General features: G+C 42.0%; 1 protein-coding gene across 2 annotated transcripts in view; it reads left to right on the top strand.

Annotated features, from left to right (window-relative positions):
• scfd1 (sec1 family domain containing 1) overlaps nt 1–26,380 on the top strand; it is a 181,024-nt gene that overhangs the window by 73,216 nt on the left and 81,428 nt on the right. For both annotated transcript variants that reach the window (XM_039741264.1, XM_039741263.1), the window contains exons 15-16: nt 11,481–11,577; nt 23,539–23,609. In XM_039741264.1, the coding sequence (XP_039597198.1) occupies nt 11,481–11,577; nt 23,539–23,609 (168 nt within the window). The remainder of the gene's footprint in view (nt 1–11,480; nt 11,578–23,538; nt 23,610–26,380) is intronic.

Genomic DNA, 26,380 nt, shown 5'->3' on the forward strand with positions numbered 1-26,380 from the left:
ACATTACACTTGTGTATCCTGCAGTACAGCGGGCTTTGTTCACTTTGTCCAAGTTTCCAACCGCCCAGTCCCATCACAGAATTGCAGCTTTCTGCAGTTATGTAGCTCCACTGTTTTGCCTTGAATTGTTTTGGAATCATCACATTACTCTTTAAAGAAGCTTTTAATGATTTAAAGCTGGCCTTCCATTTTCTGTTTTTGTTTTCTCTTTTGGGAAATAAGCCCAATGTCCTTGTTTTGTACTGACTGATAATATGTTCAGAAAGTAATTGAGCTTCGAGTCCAGAGGAGACAAGGGAGATAAACACTTAGAGGAGCCACACAGAATGTCTGTGATCTTATGAGTTCAGATTCAGGCTGAAGAGCAAAAATATCTTCTGTTTATCATTCTGAAAACTGAGACTCGCAGCTTCATATTCTACACTTTACAAATCTACAGCGCATCCGGAAAGTATTCACAGCACATCACTTTTTCCACATTTTGTTATATTAAAGCCTTATTCAAGAATGGATTCAATTCATTTTATTCCTCAGAATTCTACACACAACATCCCATAATGTCAACGTGAAAAAAGTTTACTTGAGGTTTTTGCAAATTTATTAAAAATAAAAAAACTGAGAAATCACATGTACATAAGTATTCACAGCCTTTTCCATGAAGCTCCAAATTGAGCTCAGGTGCATCCTGTCTCCCCTGATCATCCTTGAGATGTTTAATTGGAGTCCACCTGTGGTCAATTCAGTTGAGTGGACCTGATTTTGAAAGGCACACACTTGTCTATAGAAGGTCCCACAGTTGACAGTTCATGTCAGAACACAAACCAAGCATGAAGTCAAAGGAATTGTCTGTAGACCTCCGAGACAGGATTGTCTCAAGGCACAAATCTGGGGAAGGTTACAGAAAAATATCTGCTACTTTGAAGGTCCCAATGAGAACAGTGGCCTCCATCATCTGTAAGTGGAAGAAGTTCGAAACCACCAGGACTCTTCCTAGAGCTGGCCGGCCATCTAAACTGAGCGATCGGCGGAGAAGGGCCATAGTCAGGGAGGTGACCAAGAACCCGATGGTCACTCTGTCAGAGCTCCAGAGGTCCTCTGTGAAGAGAGGAGAACCTTCCAGAAGAACAACCATCTCTGCAGCAATCCACCAATCAGGCCTGTATGGTAGAGTGGCCAGACAGAAGCCAGTCCTTAGTAAAAGGCACATGGCAGCCCGCCTGGAGTTTAACAAAAGGCACCTGAAGGACTCTCAGACCATGAGAAACAAAATTCTCTGGTCTGATGAGACAAAGATTGAACTCTTTGGTGTGAATGCCAGGCGTCATGTTTGGAGGAAACCAGGCACCGCTCATCACCAGGCCAATACCATCCCTACAGTGAAGCATGGTGGTGGCAGCATCATGCTGTGGGGATGGAACTGGGAGACTAGTTGGGATAAAGGGAAAGATGACTGCAGCAATGTACAGAGACATCCTGGATGAAAACCTGCTCCAGAGCGCTCTTGACCTCAGACTGGGGCGACGGTTCATCTTTCAGCAGGACAACGACCCTAAGCACACAGCCAACATATCAAAGGAGTGGCTTCAGGACACCTCTGTGAATGTCCTTGAGTGGCCCAGACTTGAATCCGATTGAACATCTCTGGAGAGATCTTAAAATGGCTGTGCACCGACACTTCCCATCCAACCTGATGGAGCTTGAGAGGTGCTGCAAAGAGGAATGGGCCAAACTGGCCAAGGATAGGTGTGCCAAGTTTGTGGCATCATATTCAAAAAGACTTGAGGCTGGAATTGCTGCCAAAGGCGCATCGACAAAGTATTGAGCAAAGGCTGTGAATACTTATGTACATGGGATTTCTCATTTTTTTTTTATTTTTAATAAATTTGCAAAAACCTCAGGTAAACTTTTTTCACATTGTCATTATGGGGTGTTGTGTGTAGAATTCTGAGGAAAAAAATGAATTGAATCCATTTTGGAATAAGGCTGTAACATAACAAAATGTGGAAAAAGTGATGCGCTGTGAATACTTTACGGATGTGCTGTATCTTGTTTGTAAGAAAAAGTATTAATTAGGGTCCACCAACTAATCTTATATATAAACGTCTACGTGTGAATGTGTGTGTGTCTGTCTGTCTGTCTGGCCCGGAAGTGAGAGGTGGAGTCGGGGTAAGGGCTTTGCTTCTGAGGAAACAGAAAACTCACTTAGCCACTAACAAGGGAGGGCAGCACATCGGCAAAACAAAACTTCAAAAAAAAGACAAAGTCGCTTAGCCGCTAACATCGGCAAAACGGCATCCCTTTTCCTCCCACCGCTAAAAAACAAGCGAGGTAAGCACATCGGGCAAATCGAATCCTCCTACGAGAGAGACATCCAGAGTCGTTCCTTTCAATTATCTGACATCTCTACGTTTCAATTTTTTTTCTGACGATTTCAATAGTTTCTAGGACCCCCCAGGCTTTTTACAGCACGGGCTTACACAGCTAGTATCATATATATATATACTCGCATATAAGTCAGGTATTGAAACCCATAAAATTAGACCCCGACTTATACGCCTGTTGAAAAATGCGACACATTTTTTTTTTTTTATTTTAAACATCCTATGGTCTCCTCCCATGTTTCTCAGACACATCAAATTTTGTTGCAGCAGCGCAGTTCACCAATTTCTTTCACCACTTCAACGACGTTTAATTTAAAACCAGCTTCATATTTTCTTCTGATTGAACGCTCCATTGTAGATAAGGGATTCTCTTACGATAAAGGTGTATGAGAGTGTGAGATACAAAAAAACACAAATCGGTAAAAACGACGCTTCGTAATAGTTCAGGTATTACTGTGTTGTCACGTATATACAATACATAGAAAAACAAAGGCCTTGTGCTCCGTGGTTACTCTCTCAACTGGGCGTTAGCATATCGTAATGTCTTGGACAAATAGCGTGAGTTTTCCGTATTCGACTTATACGACCAACATTATAAAATACCAGAAATTATACAGTAAAATCAAGTCCCGACTTATCCAAGGGAGAACTTATCCACGAGTATATACGGTGTATATATAAATATATATATATAATATTATTTAATACTATTTTTTTAATTCTGGTTTATTCTGTAGTGCCTTTCATATTGAGAACTATCACCAAATAATCAGCAGCTTTACAGAACAACAATAATTAATGTACTATGTTTCCTCAACCTACCGGAATCAGTGAAATCAAATTCAGATATATATTTTGTTTTAGTTCAGTTATCAAGGGGTCTTGTTCATGAGTGATGGAAGAAGGTGGCATAAAATCAACAAGTGGACTGGAGCAGCATCAGCTGTTCTGTGGGTGCTGTAACGGTCTGTAGTGGTGAGACGAGGCCCGAGTCTAAAGACTAAACTCTCGGCTGTCACCAGTCGATCACCATTTCCGGTTTCACCCAAAGTCATGAGCTCAGGGTGGTGACTGAAAAAATGAGGTTGCAACATCCTTCAACATCTGCAATAAGTTGCTGCAGATGTTCTACCAGACGGTTGTGGTGAGCGCCCTCTTCTACACTGTGGTGTGCTGGGGAGGCAGCATAAAGAAGAGGGACGCCTCACGCCTGGACAAACTGGTGAGGAGGGCAGGCTCTACTGTACGACGTAGGCACGGAGCTGGACAGTTTTATCTATCTATCTATCTATCTATCTATCTATCTATCTATCTATCTATCTATCTATCTATCTATCTATCTATCTATCTATCTATCTATTCCTGTCAACTACACTATCTATCTGTCTATCTGTCTGTCTGTCTGTCTATCGCTGGGCGGTATGACCATAATTCTATATCACAGTATTTTTCAGAAATGTACCGGTTTCACGGTATTCTACGGTATTTTTCTCCCATGCCTGAGTTAACCACATTTTCCTGCAGTAGACTGGCTAAGAATAACTTATTCCACTGTCATGAGAATTGTACAGTGTACAAAAACACAATGTGCACAAAAGTATTAATACAGGTTTGCATGGCCCCATAAAGTTATAGTTTTCAAGGGGGTGGCACTAATAAAGAGAAGGAATCACATTGCATGACAGTTGCAGTCAAAATATAAAAACCTTTTAATTGAACAAATTTTGCAAACAACTTAAACTAAAATTTTGACACATATTTTTTGTAAACCATCTACACTTTCTGTTAATGTGAACAATCTCTGTCCACTGACACGTTAAAGTGACTTTTTAAACAACTTTACCATCATTAAACTGCATAATATGTAAACTAATAAATAATAACAATAAAATAAATAATAGTGCAACTTCCAGTAATAATACTATTACTTCAAAACTTCAAAACGCGATTGCAAGGCCGTGGGGAGTTGATGAGGTGATTGGGGCGAGTCGCACCTGATCGTTCTCTATTGCTTCATCGGCTTACTGTGGCATGTGAATAAGGCACGGCACCCACGGAGATGTATATTTATGGGCCGGCAGGATAGGGGGAAGCAAAAAAGAAAAGATAGAACACAAAGAGGTTAAAGAAGGGAAAAGGCAGTCATGGGAGACGACACAGACAGCAGGAAGGTGAAGGCAGCACGAGCTGGGGCTCCGTGAGGGAGCACAGGCTGAGGCGATCTTAGGGGCTGGTCATCCGACTGACTAAGGGTGTAGAGTGGGGCGACTGAGTGAGCCGACCTCAGGTGGTCTGGCTGTGCAGTGTGGTGGCAGCCAAGACAGGAGTTGGTAGAAAGCAGTTCGTGCTGCAAAGGCTCCACCAGCAACGCCCATAAAGGACGAGCCGTGGAGACAGAAGGTGTTGTGCTACGATCGGGCGAGAAGAGAGACTGCATTTTAACGGATTTATTTATTATGGATATTATCCCCACATTTCACTTGTTTTTTTTTGGATCTGCTATTTGTTTGGGTACTGTATTTTTCTGAACACTGCACAATGAACATTTTTGGTTTTACTTTTAACGGTTATTAACAAAAGCACTTGAGCACTTTCCACCATCCCCTGGCTTCAATGAGAATTCTCAGCTCATCTCGGTCATAACTATCGACGGTGTTGGTTCAACAGACTGACTCCCCATGTGGGGAGAGGGAGTCTGGAGGGGACCGGCATCGTCACACTATTACACAGTAACCAGGTACATTACACAGTATTGTAAAACAAGTACAACTTGGCTTGCAGTATGATCCAGTGGTATAGAAACAGTATTCACACATTTGAACATAATGGTTCACAACTGAACTTTTAAAAACCAAAGTATCTTCAGACATCAGACACGGCACCTTTTTTCGTCAAAAGTTCTTCTCTGTCATCATGTTCAACTTAATCGTCTGCTACAGCTTCAGTTTAGGAATGTTCTCTGTCCATTTCACTGCTCAATACCTCCACTAACACTTGTACTCCGTCACATGCCTGTTTAGCAGTGCAGAAGTGAAAAAGGTCCCCTTAAACAGTTTCCTGCTGCGCTACGTTCCGAACGTTGTTTAGGCAATTTAAACCGGTGTTCTGGTATAAGAATAATCCATATCATAGCAAACATAAAAAACGGTTTTTGGTATGAACCGGTATACCGCCCAGCACTCTATCTATCTATCTATCTATCTATCTATCTATCTATCTATCTATCTATCTATCTATCTATCTATCTATCTATCTATCTATCTATCTATCTATCTATCTATCTATCTATCTATCTATCTATCTATCTATCTATCTATCTATCTATCTATCTATCTATCTATCTATCTAATCCTGCCAACTACGCTTATCTGTCTGTCTGTCTGTCTGTTTCTGCCAACTACGCTATCTGTCTATCTATTTATTTATCTTTCTGTCTAAATCGAAAAACTGTGTCATCGTTTATAGCGCTTTTCCACAGGACAGTTTTAAACACAAGCGCCGATGTGTTTCTTGGTGACAGTGAGTCGGTGGCCTGCGCTGATCTGAATACAAAGTGGTGCTTTGCATTGTGGCTCTGTCACCTGTAGGCCACATTACCTTTATTTTATATGGGTTCTCCTCATACTGACCACCACTGCTATGCCATTTTTGCCATGCCACACAGGTATTTCCATATTCAATATCAGTCCAGGTGACACCCATAGAGTCACAAAGGAAGGTGTTGGCGGGTGTGAAATATGTGGCCTCCTTCTTTTTGCACCAATACTAATGTTTGACTTATTGTTGAGCAGTATTGATGTCTAAATGTTGTGGCTGACTTACTCTGTCTTGTTCAGGGGTCCTTTTGCTGGCTGTGTGAGGTTAAACCTTTATCCTGTTTAATCCACAGCTGCTTTCCAGATAATTTTTGAAATTCAAGTCAAAAGGAAACCAGAAATTAATCACCAAAGTGTCTCGACAGAACTCTGGCACATTGGATATGTTGAAACTATCAATTCAAGTGACAACACTACATAAATATATGAATACGCTATTCCTCTTGACAAGTGGAGCATTCTCTATAGAGACTGAACATTTTATTTTTTGGAAGAGAATTCCGTTGAAGTAGAATGATGTAACATTCAAAGCACTCCAAAATCTTTTTCATTTTTTGTGATCAGATTTTTATTAAATGGATGTAAACCAATAGAAAGTAGAGTCTCCCATGTATAAGAACAACCCCGTCAAATGTGAAGGCGGTAGACATAAAAAGGTTTGGGAATGGCCACCCCGTGTACTTGATAAACGGTATGCAAAAAAGAAACACAGACTGGAGTCCAAAACAGAACTGAGCTAACAGGGTGAGTCCGGTCTATAAATATGGCAGAAAACAGGAAGAGGTGGGGTCAGGGAGGACGGAAGAGGAAGTCTGTAGGTTGGTTCTGGAGACCGGAGGTGACGTCATCAGTGGATGGACTGGAGGTGACGTCATTGAGAGGCCCGGTCTTCAGCTGGTCTGCTGAGGGACAAGAGGAGAAAGGATCTGATGACAGCGCCAACCCCGGTCCAGCTGACAAACAACACAATATGAGCCCATAAACCGTCTCCCATGCACACGTGTGACACCCTACATCACCACCACACTTCTCACCATCCAGTCCAGAGATGTAGTAAAGGAATCCTAAACTGATATTGAAGGTTATCCTATTCATTTGTGGACTGCGCTGACTCAGCAAGAGAGAGAGCAGAGATTTGAAATGGACAGGAATGGGAGACGAAAAAAAAAAACTGGCAAAGGTCATAATCAGAAAAGACAGACAATCAGCTGCCATGTTTAAAACACAAACCTAAATCAAAGTCCAGAGAGCCAGAAAAATATTTGGGAATATAGAGATCAAATCAAGCCAGCACAGAAATCCTAACATCGGATGCTCTGCAATAGAATGTGCCGACATTTATGCCAGCGCTCTGTATGACATCACTGAGTCGCTAAACAACATGCTCAGTAATTCAGCTCATAGAAATGTATCTGGAATTCTACACGTAGAAGTAAGACACTCAGATGGAATTTAAGGTCTACCTAATGTGTCTGGATTTTAATCCAAACTGGACGAGTTTTTATAGGCTTTTCTGACTGACAAGGCCACCCACACAATTAGCAGTTCACATTGTACCATGACACGTTCCTATCAAAGTTCAGTTACACAGACGTGGACACCATTTGCAATTTCATTTTCAGCCTGAACAGCAAAGAAGCTGCAAAAGTGAAAAGTAAAACACAAAGAAGCACTGGCGCCACCTGCTGCTCGTTGAATTTTCATTTTAGAGATCTCGGCGTACGCGTAGCACAGGTTATAGGGCGGGGGGTTTGCCTCTCGATTCCCCACAATTCTTTGTCCTTCGCAGCTGTAGCCATTTTGATTACGTCATGTGATGTTGATGTTTTCACCCCCGCACTACAAGCTTCACAGGGAAATCGCCTCAGAAAATCCAAAGACCACACATAATTGGAGTTCTGAAGTAATTAATATGCTGCTTCATTATAATATTTAACATGACAAAAATTAGCCTTTACTATGTCAGAATTTACATTTATTTACACTGAAGTCGAAATGGAATGCCTTGGTTTTTTTTTTAGGTTTTTTTACGTAGTATTAGGGGGCTTCGCTCGCCAACCCCCGTGCTTGCGCGACACACTAGCCTCTTTACGGTTCTGCCACTTGCGTATAAGAACGTGGATGTACATTTTGCTAACTATTTTACATTACAGCGATTAATTAACCATATTAAAAAATATTAAAACCTAATAATTTGAATGTAAATTACGTTTCATGTTGCGTTAGAGTGATTCTGTTGCGTAATACGATTTTGTTCAGTTTGGCTTTGAAATTCACACGCAAGAACTTTTTAAACTTACACCTTTACTGTAAAACTTCAGTAAAAACAATTTTTTGAATTAAATTTCCGTCAATATCGAATTGAATTTTGATTCTGTTTGGACTCTCATCGTGACAATGCCACGTATAACTGCCTTTGAGTGAGTTTCATTTCTTTCTCTCTATTAAATAAAACGACTTTTTCAAATGTTTGGTTCTGAGATTTGTTAATTGTCTGTGTAAAAGCTATTCTAACGAGAAACTGTTAACGTTTTAATACGAATAGCATATCAAGATCTCCTTTGGTGTCTGATGTTATCCCCTGAAGATGGATTACATTACTTTTCTTGGATACATCCTTCTTTCTACAGTAATTCAGGCGGAGGAAGACATGACGGTGTTAACGGTTGTAGATATTCTTTGTGATATTGTAAGTTGATGTTTTCAGCTTCTGCACCATCAGCACCAACTGTTTCAGCAGAGTCTATCGATACGCATTTAATCAATCTGCAGTGTAACCGATTGACAACTTTCACATTAATTCATTTGACTTCATCGTTTCTCGGTGCTAGGATTGCCCGTGTACTCATTTCTTCTGTCGATAACCCTTCGTGATGAAATTCTTCAATAAGATTTGGACAGGTTACATCTTCTTCTTCATTTAGAAACTTAAAGTGAGGAAAACGTAAACTTTTATAAGAGCTAAGAGCACAAGAACTGTGTGTCGAATGAGAGGTAAGAGGGCCGTGTGCGTGGTTTTCTATCGTTGAGAGGAGGTGCGGGACTTGAAAAAATCTTCCAAAAAGTTTTTTTGTTATAATAGAGAGATTATATGATAAATGTACACCGCTGGAGATTTCACTACCTTGTCATCCTATCGTTATCTTACATTCCTTTGTAACAACTCGAGCAGACTCTTTATTGTTATAACTTTTTAAAATAAAGCGATACTGTAGTTTTTTTTTTCTTTTCAAAATGAGGTGATACATTAGTAGTTCCATAATTCGTAATTTTTTTTAATTCATACTCCCTTTTGCATCATTTACTAAGATTTTTTTAATCCACCTCATTAAGAAATATACGAGTAACAAGTATGAATTATCTATCAATTAATTTCATATTATAACCAGTCAGTCAGTCAGTCAGTCAGTCATTGTCCAACCCACTATATCCGAACACAGGGTCACAGGAGTCTGCTGGAGCCAATCCCAGCCAACAAAGGGCGCAAAGCAGGAACAAATCCCGGGCAGGGCGCACACACCCACCACACACACGGGACAATTTAGGATCATCAGTGCACCTCACCTGCATGTCTTTGGACTGTGGGAGGAAACCCACGCAGACACGGGGAGAACATGCAAACATCACGTAGGGAGGACCCGTGAAGTGAACGCAGGTGGATCTCCTTACTGTAAGGCAGCAGCGCTACCCACTGCACCACCGTGCCGCCAAAATGAATGAAATTTAAACAAACCAAAATCAATTTTTTGACCATTCTAGAAAGTATTGAACATATTATTCCAAAAACATAATGCCAAAATATGCTTGAGTAGGTGCAAAAATATTTTTCAGTTGCATTATTTTTATATAGTCATTTCACATTATCTTTATATTTGTATGTGTGTGCGATCAGATAATTGTTTCTATGAAATTACATTGCAAAAGAGAGATTGCATCATCATTTTAAAATGTTCACTTTCATTTCCTTTTCGCCTCCTAAAACATGGTGGGGTACACACTTGCACTCACTCACTCATTCACTCAGATTTAGGGACAGCGAGTATCCAATCAGCCTCTCCCTGAGATTTGGCTCACAAATAGCTTCATTGGAATCAATCCACACGGAGATGAGGAGAATTGGGCAAACTCCACAAATACTGTGGCTGCATACGGCATTGTATTGGTGTTCCTGGGGTTGCAGGGCAGTAGTGTTAACCACTGTGCCAGCAGGCCACTCTGGTATATTATTATGTAGAACAATAAAACAGGCCAACCACAGACTTGCATTAACCTTTTACAAGCACATGTTGAGTGATCCTGCAATATTTGCTTGTCTTGCTTTTGATGTGTTTTTGCTTAAGCTTTGGCCAAACGCTCTCCTTTCCTCAAGCAGGCGCAAAAAAAATGTTCAATACAAACAAAGCATCACGTGAGTCAGAGAGAAGTAATTCAGTGTGCCGAACAATCTGATGAAAGAAGTCTTTTTATTCCAGAGATTAACCATTTTTATATATCGGTTGTTGCTTCCAAGGTCAGACAAAAGGAAACAATTTTAGTCAAAATGAGCAACTAGATACTCTGGCGCATCTGAGAGACGAAAGTCGACAAACAAATTCAGCAACTATAGAATCCAGATGGGAAAATACGGCTTGGCATGATGGGGATGTGGCTGGGTTAGTCAGTGCACAGCAGACAGCCTGCGGCCGATGGGAAAAGTGACATTCCTGCTGCACCTGACGATGCTGGGATGAGCTGCAGCTCCCTGATACTCCGTGAATGGCCGTTCATAAGACACAAGAGCACAGCTGAAGCTGGCAACGCTTTCTCTCGCGTCATGTAAACACTTAACTTTCAAAGCGCTTTTATTGGTCACCGGAGTGGGACCCTCTCATGGGAGACATTTAGAATTATCCAAAGTGAGCTCCAAATAAATGACAATAAGCATCTGTGGCTTGTCATGGCACTAAAGAGCAGTGACGTGTTTCATGCCAGTCAGACGTGTAAGTCAGAATGTCGCTGTACTCGGTACAAATGGATAGGGCGGAATGAACAAAATGAGATAAACGAGTATGCAGATAAGTAGATGTGCTGTGAAATGTGACAATAAATAAATGAATAATGAAATATGTTGTGAAGTATGGTATGTTTTTGTTGCGGATTTCTTTATGTATTTATTTATTTATTTGATGTTGTGTGTGGCATCGCTGAAATTCAAACTTTCATTGCATTTTCACTTGTCAAAGCTGGGAGGCTGAGCATATTTATTTAGTATTTTGTCCAAAGTGTTCCTCCGTACATGGCTCTGAGTATCTCTTTCTTTCTCTCTACCTGTGCATTTATGCCCATCAAACCAAGGGCCTGTTTATCCATTTACAATGAAGCGTGCAGGAAGTGAAGCATTCAGAATGCCACCTGAAGCCACTGTACCTTGTAGCTGGTGACATTAATGTGTCTTTTAGTTGTTGTGTCTTAAACTGCAGAGATAGGACAGACACTCGTTATTGTCTCATTTTTCTCTCCACAGACAAGAAAGCTTGATGTGTACTTTGAATATGAAGAGAAACTCATGAGCAAGTCCACTCTGGACAAGTCTCTGCTGGACATGATCAGCGATCCCGACGGTGAGTGTGCTGCATATTACAACTTACACTTAGTCGGCGTCAGACTCCGACTCCGGTAGCTCAATAATGGCTCCCGACTCCACAGCCCTGATAAAGTTAAGGTCTTTCATGTTTTATGTATTTATTCTTTAATTGATGCCAGTTCCAAAAATTTGCGACAGGTGTTGTTTAGGACAAATCACGCTGGCGCAAGTTGAAATTACAAGGTGATGTGAAACAGGTGAGGTATTTGTGAAGGCCTAGGCCATCAAGACCAAGGATGGCTCAAGACTCGCTAATTTGCCAGGAGATTTCCCAGCAAATAATCCACAATGACGTTTCCCAAAAACCATTTAGTAGGATTTTGGGCATTTCACCATCTGCAGTGTACAGTCGTGGCCAAAGGTTGTGAGAATGACACAAATATGAATTTTTACAAAGTTTGCTGCCTCACTTTTTATGATGGCAATTTGCATCGACTCCAGAATGCCATGAAGAGTGAGTAGATGAATTGCAATTCATTTTCCATGAAAAATAAACTTCATCCCAAAAAAAACGTTTTTACTGCATGTCAGCCCTGCCACCCAAAGACCTGCTGACGTCATTTTAGTGATCCTCTCGTTCACATGGGTGAGAGTGTCAACGAGGACGAGGCTGGAGGTCACTCTGTCACACTGATTGAGTTACAATTGAGAGGTGAAGAAGGCGTCAGGGCGCCCAAGAAAGGCCAGCAAGCACCAGGAGTGTCTCCTAAAGTCGATTCTGCTGCGGGCACCACCAGGGCAGAGCTTACTCAGGAATGGCAGCAGGCAGGTGTGAGTGAGGCAAAGACTTTTGGACGATGGCCTGGTGGGTGTCAGGAAGGGCAGCAAAGAAGCCATCAGGGACAGACTGATATTCTGGGATTGGACTGCTGGGGGAAGTCATTTTCTGATTGTTTTTGGCATTAAGAAAAAAAAAAAAGGTGAGTGGCACCACCATCAGTCCTGTGTCATGCCAACAGTAGAGCATCCTGAGACCATTCATGTCACATGGGGTTGCTTCTCAGCCAAGGCAGTGCAGGGCTCACTCACAGTTTGGCCGAAGAACACAGCCCTGAATAAAGAATGGGACCAAAACATCTTCAGTGAACAACTTCTACCAACCATCCAAGAACAGTTTGGTGACCAACATGATAAGGCAAAAGTGAGAACTGAGTGGCTCGGGGAAACAAAACATCAAAATTTGGGGTCCATGGCCAGGAAACTCCCCAGACTTTAATCCCATTGAGAACTTGTGATCAAGAGGCAGGTGGACAACCCACCAATTCTGACAAACTCCAAGCATTGATTCTTCAAGAATGGGCAGTGGCCATCAGTCAGGATTTGGCCCAGAAGTTGATTGCCAGCCTGCCAGGGCGAATTGCAGAGGTCTTGAAAAGAAAGAAGGGCCAACACTGCAGATTTTGACTCTGTGCATAAACTTCATGTCATTGTCAGTAAAAGCCTTTGAAACTTCTGACCTGCTTGTCATTCTACTTCAGTACGCCAGAGGAACATCTGACACAAAGACCTAAAAAACACTGAAGCAGCAAACCAACACTTGGCTCATTCTCAACACTTTTGGCCACGACTCAAGGACTCTGGTCAGATTCTTTGACTGATAGTGTGGTGTGTGCAGGTGCCTTGCCACAGTGCAATGTCCAGTTTTGGGGGTCACCTTTTCTCTGGACATTTTTTTTTTTGGTTCCAGATACTTCCACATAGGTTTAATGCCACCGATTAACAGTCTGTCCACGGGGAACAAACTCTTTATGAAGAAGTCTGTCAAAGTTGAAACACACGATCATTGTTGTGTTGAAAATGTGCCAGGGTGGCTTGGAGAAGAAAAAACAAAATGCCCAAATCACCTGCATGATTATCGAACCAATGGCAGAAGCAGTCAGTCAGTTTCTAACCCGCTTATTCCTAAACAGGGCAGCAGGGGTTAAAGCAAACAGGATGCACCTGAGCACACCCATGGGGTGCCACAGCAAAGGGTCTGAATACTCCTCAGAATGAGGGATGTCAGGTTTTGATTTTTAATAATTTTGTAAACCTTTCTGAAAACATGTCTTCACTTTGTCATTCTGGGTGATTGAGTGTGGATTAGTGGGCAGCAACGGTAAGTGTATCATTTAAAATGAAATCGACAACACAGTAAAGTGTGCAGCAGCTGAGGCGGTCTGAAGACTTCCTGAATCGTCAGCAGATGAGACTTTCTGTGCTGACCGTCCAGCAGTCTGTGCCACTAGTTAGCCAGTAACCGCTGCCACATGCTGACAGGACGTATGGACTTACTTATCAGAATAAAGTATCTGGGTTGTGGCACATAATCACATTTGTTTTTGGGGATGAAGCCCTTCACTTTAATGACAGAGTTACGCTGTTCTAATTTGTTATTTTTCTTGGTGCACAGAGTGTTAAGGAAAATGTGCTGGGGTTTAGTGTATGGCAAATATAGAACAGCATTAAATAGCACGAAGTGCCAGCAGGGCTCACTCCCTCAGCTGTCAGATGCATCACTTAACTGGTGACAAATCAGAAGCTGCGTCTGCCAAGACTAAAGCACAAGAGATCTGCTGTTTGTTAAATATATCTTGATTTCAGTTGCTGCCATAGTTACTGAAGTTTTGGGACAAACATTAAAATCATCCACTTCTTCCAATTTGCTTTACTTTTTTTGTGCATTTGGATTTAATTGTGAGTGATTGGTTTTAGATGTTTAGGGACACCTGAAATCTGTTATTTTTGCCTGCGGGTGCAGTATGCTATTGGCAGGGTGCATTCATGGAAAGTGGTTAACGCAGCATGTGAATTCCATCGACCGCTTCGTTTTCTGAACCTGCTTTCTTCCGTTCACTGCAGTGGGAGATGAAATCTGCAGCAACTGCCACAGGGGCAGGAAGAACTGAGCAAGTTATTTTCCATAAGGATTTCAGGGACCTTCTGAACCAGAACAGGCAAAACTGGAAAGGTACCCTATTGGGTGGGTGGCAGTAAGTCTCAGTGCAGTCTTAAACCTACAAACACAGTCACACTACACAACATTGAGTCGGCAGGCATGTCACACTTAACAACTGCAACTGCTGGATCTCGTTGCCTTGAAGATGACCACCGGCTACACAGATGGGAATTTCAGGGGATATCGGATTACATGACTCCCTCATGACTTTTAACACTTTAAGTATTGCAGACTTTGGGCATTTTGAGAGGCAGTTGACTAGCTTCCCGACAGCGCCAGTGGCTGCACAGATTTTGTCCATGTAGTGCGAGTTCAGCTGCAATAGATTGGTAGATAAGAAAAGCGATAGATCGATAGATAGATAGTGTAGTCGGTAGGAATAGATAGATAAGAGAGGCACTACAGTAATCCCTCCTCGATCGCGGGGGTTGCGTTCCAGAACCCCCCGCGATAGATGAAAATCTGCGAAGTAGAAACCATATGTTTGTATGGTTATATTTATATATTTTAAGCCCTTACACTGTTAACATTATTAGAGCCCTCTAGACATGAAATAACACCCTTTAGTCAAACGTTTAAACTGTGCTCCATGACAAGACAGAGATGACAGCTCTTTCTCACAATTAAAAGAATGCAAACATATCTTCTCTTCAAAGGAGCGCCGTCAGAAGCAGAGAATGTCAGAGAGAGAGAGAGAAAAGCAAACAATCAAAAAATCAATATGTACTGTTGGGCTTTTAAGTATGCGCACCGATAAAGCAGCCGCAACAGAAGGGAGCAATGTGAAGGTAGTCTTTCAGCATTTTTAGAGTAGCGTCCGTATCTTCTAGGCAAACAGCCTCTGTGCAAAAAGCCACTCTGCTCACACCTCCTCCATCAGGCGCAGAGAACGTCAGAGAGAGTGAGGGAGACCGAGAAAAGCAAACAATCAAGCACCGTGCGGGAAGCATATCGTGTATCATTGAGGAGTTTTAGTTAATACGTAATACAGTGGAATCCGAGATATGAGTTTAATTCGTTCCAGCACTGAGCTTGTATAGCGAATTTCTCGTATCTAGAACAAACTTCCCCATTGAAAATAATGGAAATCCAGTTAATCCGTTCCGCACCCCCAAAAATATCAACATAAAAATCAATTTTCCTAACAAATAACACTGATAAATAATATATACAAGTGGAACCTCGGTTTGCAAGTAACTTGGTTTATGAGTGTTTTGCAAGACGAGCTAAATTTTTTAATTCATTTTGACTTGATAAAACGAGCGATGCTACGGGAGAACAAGGAACACTGAGTGAGCTGACGGGCTGGCAGCGTCAGCTTGGGTGAATCCCGAGTCGAGGCGGATCGGGAAACGCGTCACGCATAAACATAGCCTGGCTCGTGGCTCGTTACACGAACCAATGCTCGTATTTAGATCCGAATTTTTCGCTCATACTTTCCTCTTATCTTGAATTTCTCGTATACAGAGGTGATCGTATCTAGAGGTTTCACTGTACACTTCTGCTGAATAATTTATTGACTAAGAGTCCTCAGTACTCATTTATCACAAAGAGGACGTGCAGCGTTGTTTGTAATGGCCATCAGTTGTGACATTGTCAGGAGTGCATAAAGGCATGTGGGGGCCACACACACACACAGACAGCTCAGTCACATTGAGTTGCTGGAATGAAATTCATACCAGTTGGATCAGCCTGGGATGTTTGGTGTGATGTTTAGGAGAAGAAAAGGGGGGAGACGTGTCCGAAGGCAGGAGGAGAGGAGGAAGGTAAAGAGAGTAGAACTGAGGGTAGGAACTTTGAATGTTGGCAGTATGACTGGTAAGGGGAGAGAGTTTGCAGATATGATGGAGAGAAGGAAGGTTGATATATTGTGCGTGAAGAGATTAAATGGAAGGGGAGTAAGGCCAGGTGGATCGGAGGTGGATTCAAATTGTTCTATCATGGTGTGGATGGGGGAAGAAATGGAGTAGGAGTTATTCTGAAGGAACAGTACGTCAAGTGTTTGGAGGTAAAAAGAGTGTCAGACAGCAATGATTATGAAGCTGGACATTGGAGGTGTGATGATGAATGTTGTTAGTGCATATGCACCACAAGTTGGGTGTGCGATGGGCGAGAAAGAAGATTTTTGGAGTGAGTTGGATGATGTGATGAACAGAGAGTGGTGATTGGAGCGGATTTCAGTGGGCATGTTGGTGAAAGGAACAGAGGAGACGAGGAGGTGATGGGTAGGTATGGTGTCAAGGAGAGGAATGAAGTAGGTCAGAGGATAGTGGATTTTACCAAAAGGATGGACATGGATGTGGTGAATACGTATTTTAAGAAGAGGCAGGAGCATAGGGTGACGTACAAGAGTGGAGGAAGATGTACACAGGTAGATGACATCCTATATAGAAGAGTTGATCTGAAGGAGACTGAAGACTGCAGAGTGGAGGCAGGGGAAAGTGTAGTTAGGTAGCATAGGATGGTTGTCTGTAAGATGACATTGGAGATCAAGAAGAGGAAGAGAGTGAGAGCAGAGCCAAGGATCAAATGGTGGAAGTTGAAAAATGAAGACTGCAAGGTTGAGTTCAGGGAGGAGGTAAGACTGGTACTGGGTGGCAGTGAAGAATCACCAGACAGTTGGGCAACTACAGCAGATGTAGTAAGGGTGACAGCAAGAAGGGTGCTTGAGGGACAGAGGAAGGAGCAAAAGGAAACCTGGTGGTGTAAAGGGGAAGTACAGGAGAGTATACAGAGGAAGAGGATGGCAAAGAAGAAGTGGGATAGTCAGAGAGATGCAGAACGTAGACAAGGGTACAAGGAGATAAGGCGCACGGAGAAGAGAGAGGTGGCGAAGGCTAAAGAAAAGGCGTATGATGAGTTGTATGAGAGGTTGGACACTAAGGAGGGAGAAAAGGACCGGTGGGCTAAACAGAGAGGGACCGAGCTGAGATAGATGTGCAGCAGGTTAGGGTAATAAAGATAAATATGGAAACGTACTCACAAGCGAGGAGAGTGTGTTGAGCAGATGGAAAGAGAACTTTGAGAGGCTGATGAATGAAGAGAACGAGAGACAGAGAAGAGGTTGGATGATGTGGAGTCAGGAAGTGCAGGCTGGACGGTTGGGAGACAAAGTCAGAGAGGTGAGATGGCGTTGGTTTGGACATGTGCAGAGGAGAGATGAGGGGTATATTGGGAGAAGGAATGCTAAGGATAGAGCTGTCAGGTAAGAGGAAAAGAGGAAGGCCTAAGAGAAGGTTTATGGATGTGGTGAGAGAGGACATGCAGGTGATAGCTGTAACAGAGCAAGATGATGAGGATAGAAAGATATGGAAGAAGATGATCCACTGTGGCAACTCCTAACAGGAGCACCCAAAAAAAGAAGATGAAAGAAGGTGTGATTTTGAGTCAGCTGTCCATCGGTTGGTGATTTTGGTTTCCATTGACCATTGTTACATCATTTTGTTCTCAATGAATTACACAGCATGTACTCAGTAAAGTTTTTCCACTTGAATATTTAATTCATCAAGATCCGATGTATGATTTGAATGTTCCCTTTATTTTTTTGAGCAGTGTATATAAAAGGCATCACTACTCACACTAATGGAGGAAAAAGGGATGTCTGGGTATCTTTGCTTAGACTGCTGTACCTGTGACCCAAACCAGATCAGTGGTGGAAAATGGATGAATGGAAGGACATCCGATCGCAATGAATTGTGCACAATCGTAATTGTTAGACCAGGCCGAGTCCCTGATTTTGCATTGGCAAACAAGTGCCAACTGTATTTTCACTGTGGTAGTTAGCGGCTTAATAGACAAACCCCTGTTTTATTTAAGAAAATAGAAAATGTAAATTGGAAAAGACGGGGTTACACTCAATCCAAGTTACTGTCTACTTTCACAAAAGTGGTTCCGATAAACACCAAAACTCACTGCTTAATGCTAACCACAATAAATCTTAATAGATGGCATTTGACAGGGATTTGGAAATATCGGTAGAATGTTTTTGTGCCCGTACACACTTTACAGTACATGCAGGGTGTTCACACAGTTCTGGAAAAGTGCTACATAAATGAAGACAGACAGCAGATGTGGAAAAGCAGCGAGAAATAACAGCAAATTGAACGATAGGCTGCCTCATATATATATATATATATATGAAACTGATATTAAATGGTTTTGCAGTCATTTATATGGAACTAGTATGGTACTACGGAATTTTTAGTCATGACTTTGTTTGTGAAGGTTGTTTCTTTTTTTTAATGTCCCAATATGTCCAGTCAGCAATGTTTCAACATACATGTGAGTCGCACAGTTAGGCTCATTTGTTTTTGTCCTTTTTTTATTATTGTTTGGTTCACTAATTATTTATATATGTTCAGTGTTGTTAAAGTGTTTAGTTATGCGTCCTGACTCCTTAAAATTGGGTTTTAGGGGGTGAGGCCACCATGATGTCACCACTGTGGGGCCGCCCTCCATCTTGGAGATTTTTTTTTGTTTTTTCTGTGGTGGCGACCTGTGCCACCACCACCTAACCAAAGCACCGTGATGTTCTTACATTGATGGACTAAAGGCCAGAAGTCCACATGACCATCATCATCAAGTCCTTCCATGCGAACCCTGAATACAATGAGCACTGACCATTTATGTGAGGTAGAATGCCCAGAGGGGGCTGAGTGGTCTCGTGGCTTAAGACCCCCTGCAGATTTTATTTTTTCTCCAGCCGTCTGGAGTTTTTTTTTTTTGTTTTTTCTGTCTTCCCTGGCCATCGGACCTTAACTTTTATTCTATGTTAATTAGTGTTCTCTTATTTTAACTCTTACTTCGTCTTTTATTTCTCTTTTTCTTCATCATGTAAAGTACTTTGAGCTCCATTATTTGTATGAAAACGTGCTGTATAAATAAAGGTGGTGGTTGTTCATATTCCGGTGGAGGAGGAGTAGAATCTACCAGGGGCTCATTGAGATTGGTGGACTACAAATTGTATTGGATTTCTGTTTTTCTTTTTTTGTGAAATGTTGCTGCTGATTGAATTGGATTTTGCTGTTGGTTTACGTATTTGCATTTGTGTGCTTTGAGCAAATCCATTTTGGCTTTGTTTTGCCTTTTTCCATATAAATTAAAAACTGTTATTAAAATACTTAAAATCCATCCATTATCCAACCTGCTATATCCCAACACAGGGACATGGGGGGGTCTGCTGGAGCCAATCTCGGCCAACACAGGGCGCAAGGCAGGAAACAAATCCCGGGCAGGCTGCCAGCGCACCACAGGGCACACACACCCACACACCAAGCACACACACTAGGGACAATTTAGGATGGCCAATCCACCTAACCTGCATGTCTTTGAACTGTGGGAGGAAACCCACGCAGACACGGGGAGAACATGCAAACTCCACGCAGGGAGGACCCGGGAATTGAACCAAGACGGGTCTCCTAACTGCAAGGCAGCAGCACTACCCACTGTGCCACCGTGCTGCCCAGTAATTAAAAGTAATTAATTAATTAAACAAAGACACTTTGTTGACTTAGTGCTTTGAGCCAGAGGTTTTACAGTTTCCCTCTCCCTTTTTTGTGGTTTTGGGACATTTAACACTAGAATTACCGGAGCCTACGAAAAAACTCGTAATTCCGTCCCACCTTAAACTGCTTCTTAAATCCCTTCACACCTCTCCGCCAGCGCCCTTTGTCTTCTAAATGTTTTGATAAAGAGAAGCTAGGAGCAGCCGGCTATTCCATCCCCCCACCAATTTAGAACGTGCACGAACTTCTCTCAGCTCATGCCTTGATTGAGTATCTGGGAGTGAAGTGGAGTTTTAGAGTGGAAATAATAGATCGTTGTTTGGAACACACGCATTTCATGTCTGTTCCGTTTCTACAGTAATCTGTGTCAACACATTGTTAAAACAGAAACGTTTTTTATATTCTAGTAGTAGATGACAAAATGTAGGCATAAACTATATAATGTATGAAGCCTGAAGTCCAAATAGCAAAGAAACATTTTCACAAGAATAACACAATTGCGCTTTTATTCAAAAACTGCAGAAACAAAAAGCCGCCTTAACATGCGACATTGACATCAGTTTATTGAAACTGCTTCCGTGGATCAATAGACTCAGCCCCCGCTTAGGAATCGAGAGGTCACGAGTTCGATCCTGTGCCTCTCCGTTTTGAGAAGTAAACTGCTCTTAGTCTTACTGTTTTAGAATAAAAGTATACATTTGATTTCAGTCTGTAACAGCCGGTGCAATTTATGATCCTCGTAAGGTTAGCTTTTTTAATTCACTTTTCATTCTCTGCGGTGGGTTGGCACCCTGCCCAGGATTGGTTCCTGCCTTGTGCCCTGTGTTGGCTGGGATTGGCTCCAGCAGACCCCCGTGACCCTACTCGGATTCAGCGGGTTAGAAAATGGATGGATGGATGGACTTTTCATTCTCTCAGTCGCGTTCAGAATCAATCCATACAACCCCATCTGACGCGGCTGTTTTCACTACAGACGCTATAGCTCTGCAGTGTACCACGATGCATACTAACGCCAAACCCCAGGACATGCAGAATAAAGAATGGTAAAGACCAGTAACTTCGGCGCTATATGCAATCATCAGACACTCCCCATCTGCCCGTGTCGTTCAAACACAGGAACATATATTGGTGTAAAAGTATAACAAAAGTGCACTTTTATTCAAGTGCACTTTTCCATCGCTTTTCCTGTAAGAAGCAATGTACACACTTCTCTCTATGCTGTGGTTTCTATTACACACCTGAAAGAAAGAGACAATACATGTGAAAATATCCAGCATACAGCAACATGCGGGGACTGGCAGGAACACTCAATAAAACTTAACAAAAAGAAAATCAAGTGACGGTGAGATACGAAGAAGGCAGCTTCGCCAGCGTCTGTGTGTCAGAACCGGGTGGGGGCGTTAGTATGCATCGTGGTCCAGCACAGAGCTATAGCGCGTCTGTATTCTGTTTCTTTGTACTCCGGGTATGCAGAGGAGAGAATAGTAAAGAGCAGTAAGTTCGGCGCTATATGCAATCATCAGACACTCCCCATCTGCCCGTTGTTTTGTTGTACTTTTCAATACTTTTTATACCGCTCAAACGGGCATGCTCAAAAAATACACGTGTAATGCCACGAAACGTGCACGCAGACACTTCATTTCGCAAACAAAACAAGTGCACTTTTATTCAAAACCACCTGTATAACCGAAGAAAAAAGAAAGCAAGTTACAGTCGGCGATTGATACGACATCTTGCATGGTGCAATGCTAAAAAGTGCAGATTTTCATTCCGTGCCATATAAAATCATCACATTCAAATATTAACAGTTCCCACACACCCAAGGACCGTCCTTCCTACATTTACGACACGTGTACTTGTTGCCGTGTACACACCTTTCTGTGCTATGGTTTCTATTACACTGAATGAGCACCTGACACTGTACTTTCTTCCCTGGCTGAAGGTCTCGCATCAGAGAATTTCCAGTTCCTGCATTCATACCCGATCTGACGCTGTTCGTTTTCAAATAATATTGCATTAGTGCGATTATATTTTCACATGTATTGTCTCTTTCTTTCAGGTGTGTAATAGAAACCACAGCATAGAGAGAAGTGTGTACATTGCTTCTTACAGGAAAAGGCGATGGAAAAAGTGCACTTGAATAAAAGTGCACTTTTGTTATACTTTACACCAATATATGTTCCTGTGTTTGAACGACACGGGCAGATGGGGAGTGTCTGATGATTGCATATAGCGCCGAAGTTACTGGTCTTTACCATTCTTTATTCTGCATGTCCTGGGGGTTTGGCGTTAGTATGCATTGTGGTACACTGCAGAGCTATAGCGCGTCTGTAGTGAAAACAGCCGCGTCAGATGGGGTTGTATGGATTGATTCTGAACGCGACTGAGAGAATGAAAAGTCCATCCATCCATCCATTTTCTAACCCGCTGAATCCGAGTAGGGTCACGGGGGTCTGCTGGAGCCAATCCCAGCCAACACAGGGCACAAGGCAGGAACCAATCCTGGGCAGGGTGCCAACCCACCGCAGAGAATGAAAAGTGAATTAAAAAAAAAGCTAACCTTTACGAGGATCATAAATTGCACCGGCTGTTACAGACTGAAATCAAATGTATACTTTTATTCTAAAACAGTAAGACTAAGAGCAGTTTACTTCTCAAACGGAGAGGCACAGGATCGAACTCGTGACCTCTCGATTCCTAAGCGGGGGCTGAGTCTATTGATCCACGGAAGCAGTTTCAATAAACTGATGTCAATGTCGCATGTTAAGGCGGCTTTTTGTTTCTGCAGTTTTTGAATAAAAGCGCAATTGTGTTATTCTTGTGAAAATGTTTCTTTGCTATTTGGACTTCAGGCTTCATACATTATATAGTTTATGCCTACATTTTGTCATCTACTACTAGAATATAAAAAACGTTTCTGTTTTAACAATGTGTTGACACAGATTACTGTAGAAACGGAACAGACATGAAATGCGTGTGTTCCAAACAACGATCTATTATTTCCACTCTAAAACTCCACTTCACTCCCAGATACTCAATCAAGGCATGAGCTGAGAGAAGTTTGTGCACGTTCTAAATTGGTGGGGGGATGGAATAGCCGGCTGCTCCTAGCTTCTCTTTATCAAAACATTTAGAAGACAAAGGCGCTGGGAGAGGTGTGAAGGGATTTAAGAAGCAGTTTAAGGTGGGACGGAATTACGAGTTTTTTCGTAGGCTCTGGTAATTCTAGTGTTAAAGTATATTTCTGAACATTCAAAGGCTAAGCCCCATCTTGGACCTGTCCAGGCCTTGAAGCCGGCCCATTGAGTTTGGGGGCAGCCTGGCTAGTGTTTGCAGACTGGTGAGGTCCTGGTCTGGCCTTTTGTCTACAGGTTGTGGCATTCACCACCGCCTTGTCTGTCACTGTGGTGTTTTACAACAGAACTGAGCACACTTAACAAAACTTTTTAAAGTGTATTTCTTGCAGCTCAGTGTGTGCTTTCTTTTGTGTTCATAGCGGGAACCCCAGAAGACAAGATGAGACTTTTCTTAATCTACTACATCACATCCCAGCAACCGCCATCTGAGGTAAAGTGTCTTGAGGCTGAACTTGTGTTTCTCTTTTGTTTTTTTGCCAAACTCTGTTTCTGATCATCTAAACTTCCACTAACCTGTGATCATAAGGAAATAAGAGACAGAATTTCAATCGATTACTAACCATGTTAGTAAGGCAGGTAATACAATGAATGTTAAATTATGTCATATCTCTTGCCTTACATGTTCCCTCAGCGTTCCTCCTGCAGTTTTCTTCATTAACCTTGTGTGTTTCTTTCTTGATTGCTTTCCCGTTAAGCCTGCTTCTCAGAATCTGGCATTTCATGGCACTTTGCTCTCCTCCTGTCTGCATTTTTGTCTACCACCAGTAGTAGGCAGACCCCCATTATCCCCCCGGAAAACCAACATTTATATTCTTGCAAATACCTCTGTGTGTTTCAAGACGACTCTCAGCATTCCTCCCTCGCCTTTCCTCGGTATCCTCGCGGGTCAGCCTCGCTTGCCCAGCACTTCCTGCCTCAAAGATGATTGACAAGTCAGACCAAAGCCAAACTGACCAATAAGATTCCTTGGAGGGTCTGCAGGCACACAGTAGCATTCTCATATTAACTCAAACTTGTATTATCTTAAATCAGAAGTTAAATTAAACTCTTACAGCAGACTTTCATTAAATTTAAAGTTTGCTTACAAATTAAAAAAAAATAGAAAAATCACACTTTAAAGGAATATTCCACTCAAAAATAATCTGTTACCTCCCCCATGTTTTATCTGATGATGGCTCAGAAAACATTTTAATCTCATGTTTTTATGAAAAACCAAGATAACAAAGTATTTGATAAAATGGCTTCAGTGGAGATCAGCAGGGAATACGCACAACAACAGCCAAAAATACTAAAATATCCATGAAAAAAATAATTTTTCTTGCCTAATCCACATATCAATTATCCAGTTGCGTACTCACAACATCAAAACATGTGTATTCATTTTTTTTTGGGTAGAATATTGTTAAATAAATGCCCCCAGAAAATGATAGGAGTACATAAAGTGAAGAATGTTCAGATGGGGTCGGTCTTTTGAATTGAAGACGTGACTCTTGACCAATGAATGAGAGGGTAAGGCTGGTAATCAGTTCAAAAGCTCAAGCTTTGTGATGAGCCTGATGTACTAATGGCTGCACCAGTGTGACACTTTCTCTCATAGTTTACTTTGATTTTCCTGTCTATTCTTGTGGATCTTCTGCGTGTAATCACAATCCTTTTATCTTCTCTAAGATAGCGGCCGTGTGTTAATTGAAGACCACATCGGTTGGATATGAGTGTGTGCTTTTGGACAGGCTGCTCTGTTTACAAGTGGTGAACGACCAATTAACACTCTGCTAGAAGTATGACTACGACCCTGTTGTCCACAGCCAAGCTAAGCTGGTCTTCTGCAAGTTTTACAACATGTGCTCTTCTGTATTCTCATTACAGAGAAAAAAAGCACAGGTAGTCGACTCAATAGCCATTACTTTGTGTGATGCACCAATTCTCATTCCAGTGTAATTTGCTTTCTTTGGTTGCACAATAGGACATTTAGGACTATGCTCTTAACTCTTGAGTAAGTTATGTAATCTATTTATGCCCACTTAAGCTTTGTGTTCTGACTCAAAGAGAGACACAAGGATTTTTAATGAAAAAGACCAGGAGATCAGCCTTGGCCGATAGACGTGCAGAGATAGATAGATAGATAGATACTTTATTAATCCCAAGGGGAAATTCACATAATCCAGCAGCAGTATACTGATACAAAGAAACAATATTAAATTAAATAGTAATAAAAATAAAAAAAATTAAAATAAAATTTATTAATTTTATTCCCCCGGGTGGAATTGAAGAGTCTCATAGTGTGAGGGAGGAACGATCTCGTCAGTCTGTCTGGAGCAGGACGGTGACAAAAGTCTGTCACTGAAGCTGCTCCTCTGCCTGGAGATGACACTGTTCAGTGGATGCAGTGGATTCTTCATGATTGACAGGAGTTTGCTTAGTGCCCGTCGCTCTGCCACAGATGTTAAACTGTCCAACTTTAATCCTACAATAGAGCCTGCCTTCTTTACAAGTTTGTCCAGGCGTGAGGCGTCTTTCATCTTTATGCTGCCACCCCAGCACACCACCGCGTAGAAGAGGGCACTCGCCACAACCGTCTGGTAGAACATCTGCAGTATCTTACTGCAGATGTTGAAGGATGCCAACCTTCTCAGAAAGTATAGTCTGCTCTGACCTTTCTTACATAGAGCATCAGTATTGGCAGTCCAGTCCAATTTGTCATCCAGCTGCACTCCCAGATATTTACAGGTCTGCACCCTCTGCACAGTCACCTCTGATGATCACAGGGTCCATGCCTGGGCCTCCTAAAATCCACCACCAGCTCCTTGGTCTTGCTGGTGTTAAGGTGTAAGTGGTTTGAGTCGCACCATTTAACAAAGTCTTTGATTAACTTTCTGTACTCCTCCTCCTGTCCACTCCTGATGCAGCCCACAATAGCATTACAGAGTCAAAGCATTACAGACACCAAAACTCAGTGTTCCTTGTAACAAAATCTATGATCTGATGCCACTTCTTGTCTAAAGAAAACAATTGTAAACCAAAACCTGAAGTTATCCAATCTCGGATGATCCGGAAATGCACGTGCACACCTTTACACGGTCTCTCAGGTGTGTTGTTGTTTTTGGTGACCTTTTGTTGGTTTCCCCTGAATAAATATTAAAGATGATACATCTTTTTGGAGGGCTTTGGACTCAAGGATTTCAAAAATAGTGTTGTTTTTTT

The sequence above is a fragment of the Polypterus senegalus genome, chromosome 18, assembly GCF_016835505.1.
Source record: "Polypterus senegalus isolate Bchr_013 chromosome 18, ASM1683550v1, whole genome shotgun sequence".
NCBI lineage: Eukaryota > Metazoa > Chordata > Cladistia > Polypteriformes > Polypteridae > Polypterus > Polypterus senegalus.